Here is a 5,680-nt window from a genome sequence, read left to right on the forward strand (position 1 = left end):
GTCACCCTGACGTGCCCGCAGGGGCAGTATGCCAGGGTGGTGGCCGGGGTGCGCGCCAAGGTAAACTTAGAGGAGCTGGGCATCGGTAGCCGCATAAACACTAGAAAGGCGGCTACCGGTGCCACAATATTCGAGGTGTCCGGGGAAGGGCACCCGGATAGGGCTGATCGACTCGCGGCCCGAATAAGGGAGGCCCTACAGGGCGAAGAGGGCGTGCGAGTCGACCGGCCCATAAAAACAGGTGAAGTCCGGATGTGGCGACTTGCAGTTGCCCATCTATACCACGACACAGTCTATGGTCGTTGGTGGCGCTGTCCAAGCGGGACAGAATAAGTTAGTCGTTATTCGCCTGTGTCACGGTCAAGACTGATCACCTTACCGTGTACCTAATATCTCAAATAAAGTTCTCATATCTCCAATACCGTGAGTGAGTTATTCCCGCCTTCGCTATCAGCTATCGGCAAGGAAGTAATTGTGGGCACTTCAGCCGGGCTGTAATATATCTAAACCTTAGGCCCCACAATTGGTGACCCCGACGTGATTGCGCATCCGCGCCTTTCACGCTCGCATCGGCGGAACTGGGATCAACGGCGAGGCTCAGGCCATCCCTCGGTTCGGGGATTGACCTGTAGCACGAAGAGGACCTCAACCACGCCCTATCGGCACGAGGATCCTCGGACTGCCCAAAATTTTTGGCAACATCGACGCCCGGGCAAGTCCATTATCGGGCCTTCCCGAAACTTCGGGCGAGTCTACTACCGCCCGAGGGAGGCCATTTTGGGTGACGCAAGATCGGCCGTTCTCCATGTACGGACAAAAATCGGCGGGATCCCGTTCTGAGGCATCTCCGACGAAGCGGCCGAGCCCAGTTAAGGGCGCACCCAGGTCAGTGCACGACTTGTGCCGGCGTAGTCATCCCGGCGGACTTCTTCGTGCTGGCGTAGTCATCCCGGCGGACGCTTTCCCGCCTACGCAGCTATCTCTGCGGACGCGCGCCGCGCAGCCATTTTGGCGCACTTGACCGGCCAACGGGTCCATACCGGACTCAAGGTAGCTCTCTGCCACACTGTGGCGTACAGCACACCGTACAACGCAAGGGGACCAGATTTACGGGACGTGTTACACACTCAGCCTCGAGTACGTGTACACCGACGCAGGGCACAGAGGTACATCTAGGCAGCGCAGCCAGCGGGACCGCCGTCCGACGGAAAGCGGGTCAGCGCCTCTAACCTCCTCCCGCCATCATCTCGGGTCCAGGCATCACCTTCTTCGAGGGACGACGCCTCTACAAGGGCTTCGAGAGCGTCGAGGCATATGCTTTGCCTCGTCCTGGTATTTCTCCTGTTTCTTTTCTTTTTTCTCATTTCTTCTCGGTTCGCGGTACGCGTCTCATAATTTAAACATGCCGGACGATGACGCGCGCGTGGAATCGTATCGGGTGCCTAAGATCCCGCCCTTCTGGCGGCAGGCCCCGGAAGATTGGTTTTTGCTAGTCGAAGCGTCGTTCCGGAACGCGAATATTACCGTCGATAGTACTAAGGTTGATTATTTGATCGCCGGCCTCGATCCAGAGGTTATCTCTCATGTCCGGGATTTAATTACGGCGGACCCACCGCCTGTTAACTTGTATAAAGTGCTCAGAGATAGGATTCTCGCGACGTTCGCGGTCTCGCCGGAGGCCCGCTTACGGCAATTGCTAAAAGGACAGGTTCTGGGGGACCGGAGACCCTCTCATTTGTTAAGTCAGATGAACCAGCTCAACGGTGGACAATGCAGTTCTGCCGTATTAAGATCTCTCTTCATTGAGCTGTTGCCTGAGACGCATAAGGCGATTCTCGTTGCTACTAACGAACCTGATCTGCAAAAGTTGGCAGAAATCGCGGATAAACTCGCGGATATTAACGGACCTAGTTCCGCTGTCGCCGTCGTCGCGCCTAAGAAAGAATCCCGAAGTGCTCGTTCCAAAGCTCCCTTGAGCACTGACGAGCGGATCGACAGGCTGACTAAGCAGATCCAATCTCTGAGCACCTCGGTTGCAAAGTTGCGCCGAGATAGGTCCACATCCCGTACGCGTAATAAGACTAAGCGTGGTGATGAAGCAGATAAGTCTGATGATAAGACAGGCTACTGCTACATTCACCGTAAATACGGGAAGAAAGCCACGTCCTGCCGCAAGCCTTGCTCGTGGAAAGATGACGCGGCGGAAAACTAAACCGCTCTCCCCGCGAAGAGACGGTCGGGGATTTGGGGCATAAACAAAACCGTCTTCACGTTTTCGATCGGTCAACGGTTTTTGGTTGATACGGGCGCGGAGATATCAATACTCCCAGCGTCCCTGCGCGATAAAAACACGCCCTCGGCACTTAAACTTTTCGCAGCGAACAATACTTTAATAGATACGTTCGGCGAGCGTCGTCTTACGTTAGACTTAGGCTTGCGGCGTCCCATAACTTGGACTTTTCGCGTGGCAAATGTGCCTTTTGCAATCCTCGGTGCAGACGTGTTGACACACTATAAATTAACGGTCGACCTGCACAAAAGTCGACTAATCGACAGCGTGACGTCCTTGTCATCGTCCGAACAGATCTTAGCGGTCCCGGAAAATAAAATATCGTTAATTAATAGCGACAATAAATTTGCGGACATCTTGTCGGGATTCCCCGAGGTTACCGGTCGCGGTCAGGCACTCTCGCCTGCCGCATGTGCTGTCGAACACCACATTGTTACGAACGGCCCTCCCGTCGCGGAGAGGCCACGCCGGCTACCCCCCGATAGATTAAAGGCAGCGAAGGCTGAAATAAAAAGGCTGTCTGAGTTAGGCATTTGTAGGCCGTCCAGCAGTCCTTGGGCTAGTCCAATCCACCTCGTCCGCAAAGGTAACGGCGATTGGCGGTTATGCGGTGATTACCGTCGCCTAAATGCCGTCACGATACCGGATAAATATCCGATACCGTACTTACATGACTTCACCTCATTGGGTACGTCAATCTTTACCTCCCTTGATCTCTTCAAGGCCTACCATCAGATTCCAATGGCAAAGGCCGATATACCGAAGACGGCCATCATCACGCCGTTCGGTTTATTCGAATTCGTTTCGATGACATTCGGTCTGCGGAATGCCGCTCAAACCTTCCAGCGGTACATTCACCACGCCCTACGGGATCTCGACTTCGCATTTGCTTATATAGATGATATTCTTATAGCGTCCTCTTCTATGGAGGAGCATAGGAAACATCTAAGCATTGTCTTTCAAAAACTCAAGGAATCCGGGTTAGTTATTAACCCATCCAAATGCATATTCGGTGTAGAGGAGTTGACTTTCCTCGGGCATCGCGTAAATTTGGCTGCCATTCGGGATATCCCGAAGCCAAAGACCGTTGCGGAACTTCGTCGTTTTTAGGCGCGTTAAATTTTTATAGGCGCAGCCTTCGACATGCCGCTCGCGTACAAGCCCCACTACACGCATACTTGACGGACTCGCGGAAAAATGACAAACGTGAGATACCGTGGACTCAGAAGGCCGAAACCGCGTTCGACAAGGCCAAAGCCGACCTTGCTAATGCCGCGTTACTTGCACACCCGTCCAATTCTGCCGACACTCGCGTCGTGTCAGATGCTTCGGACTTCTCTATGGGTGGGGCCCTTGAGCAATATACCTCTGACGGTTGGAGACCCTTAGCTTTCTTCTCTAGAAAGTTTACTCCGGCGCAGAGAAATTATAGCGCGTACGATCGCGAATTAACCGCGATTTATGAAGCAATCAAGTTTTTTCGACACTTCCTCGAAGGTCGTAATTTCAAAATCGTAACTGACCACAAACCGCTCGTTTATGCATTTCAGCAAAGGTCAGATAAAGCCTCTCCGAGGCAGTTACGTCAGCTCTCGTACATAGCGCAGTTCACCACCGCGTTAGAACACCTCGCCTGGTCTGAAAACGTGGTGGCCGATAATTTATCTCGTATCGAGGCTCTCCGCCTCCCGGTCGAATTCGAATTAGTAGACCTCGCCGCTAGGCAGAAAGAGGATGAGGAGCTTAAACACCTCTTGATATCAAACTCGTCCTCATTAAAATTAAAAAAATTTATCTGGGGTTCTTCCAACACAGAGCTATACTGTGAATTGTCAGGCGAATCAATCAGGCCCTACATACCAGCATCTCTTAGAAGACAGGTCTTCGACCTGTTCCACAACCCCGCGCACCCAAATGCAAAAGTTACAGACCGTGTCATCAGACAGCGGTATATCTGGCCTAACCTGCATCGCGATGTCGCGACTTGGGCGGGTAACTACGTCGATTGCCAGCAGTGCAAAACCTCTCGTCACGTCAAACTTAAGCCGGCTCAGTTTTCGGTTCCCGACGGGCGTTTCGACCACGTCCATATGGACATAGTTGGTCCCTTGCAGCCGAGCAATGGCTTTACGTATTGTTTAACAATCATCGACCGGTTTTCCCGCTGGCCAGAAGCGATCCCAATCCCCGATATCACTGCAAGAACAGTAGCCAAGGCGTTCTTTGATAATTGGATCGCTCGTTTCGGTGCACCTAACATTCTTACGACCGATCAAGGTCAACAATGAAGCACAGCAATTTGAAGCACAGCTTTTCTCAGCCCTCCTTAAATTAATCGGTTGCAAACGCATCCGTACTACGGCTTATCACCTTGCCGCTAATGGCATGATTGAGCGTTGGCACCGCACCTTCAAGGCGGCAATTATGTGCCATAACACGCCGAACTGGGTGGATGTCCTCCCCACTGTATTACTCGGGTTACGCACCCATTTACGGATGGACACAAAAGCCTCGCCGGCCGAATTCCTGTACGGTACGGTATTACGGATTCCGGGAGAATTTTTCCTCCAGGAGGATTTTTCACTGGATCCTCAAATTTTTGTAGGCGACTTTCGACAGCACATGCGTCAGGTGAAGCCGGTACCCGTGGCACACCATTATAAAAAGCGCGTTTTCCAATTTAAGGAATTGTCGAAGTGTTCGCACATCTTCCTCCGTAAGGACGCGGTTAAGAAACCATTAGAGCGGCCTTATTCGGGCCCCTTCAGGGTACTCGAAAGGACGTCGGATAAGGTCTACAACATTGAAATAAACGGCAGATCCACAGCCGTATCAGTAGAGCGGCTCAAGCCAGCTCATTTTATACCGGACGACGTCTCAATAAATAACGATTCGTCTAGATCCGACGCGACGGACAAGCCTTCCACTTCGACAAGCGCTTCGTCCGATACTTTAAAAACGTATTCCGGTCCTAAGAAAAGAGTGCAAATTAGACTGGATAAAAATACGACATCCTCGCGTTGACATGAAAACGTAAGCGGTCATCCTATAGCGCGTAAAAGTTTATTCTCCGTTTTCCATTTTAGTTTGTGTCAATATTCATCTTGGATGCGGTCGCGTATTTTCTTTATCACCTAAAAAACTTACCTTTTTAAAAAAAGGTAAAAAAAGCACCAAGTCTAAGCTCCAATTCAACCGAATATATTTTGTTACATCTTTTTTGCAAAAGTATAATCTCTACAAAAATATCTTCACTGTAAAAGTATCTTCTTTACAAAAATAGTGTCTCCACAAAAATCTTCTGTACAAAAATATCTTCTCTACAAAACTATCTTCTCTACAAAAGTAATGATATCAACAAATTGCGCCAAATAAAACAGCGGATATTTA

At 50.8% G+C, this 5,680-nt stretch overlaps 1 protein-coding gene across 1 annotated transcript; it reads left to right on the forward strand.

Annotated features, from left to right (window-relative positions):
• Positions 1–4,675: 4,675 nt before the first annotated feature.
• On the forward strand, positions 4,676–5,314 carry LOC105571077. The gene has a single exon (XM_012028550.1). It carries the CDS (start codon positions 4,676–4,678, stop codon positions 5,312–5,314), a length of 639 nt encoding a protein of 212 aa, XP_011883940.1.
• The last annotated feature ends 366 nt before the right edge of the window (positions 5,315–5,680 follow it).

The sequence above is a fragment of the Vollenhovia emeryi genome, unplaced genomic scaffold (genome assembly GCF_000949405.1).
Source record: "Vollenhovia emeryi isolate VEMERY1.0 unplaced genomic scaffold, V.emery_V1.0 DF941255.1, whole genome shotgun sequence".
Lineage (NCBI taxonomy): Eukaryota > Metazoa > Arthropoda > Insecta > Hymenoptera > Formicidae > Vollenhovia > Vollenhovia emeryi.

Coding starts and splice junctions, on each gene's coding strand:
- LOC105571077 (XM_012028550.1), top strand. CDS start 4,676: ATGATTGAGCGTTGGCACCGCACCTTCAAGGCGGCAATTATGTGCCAT.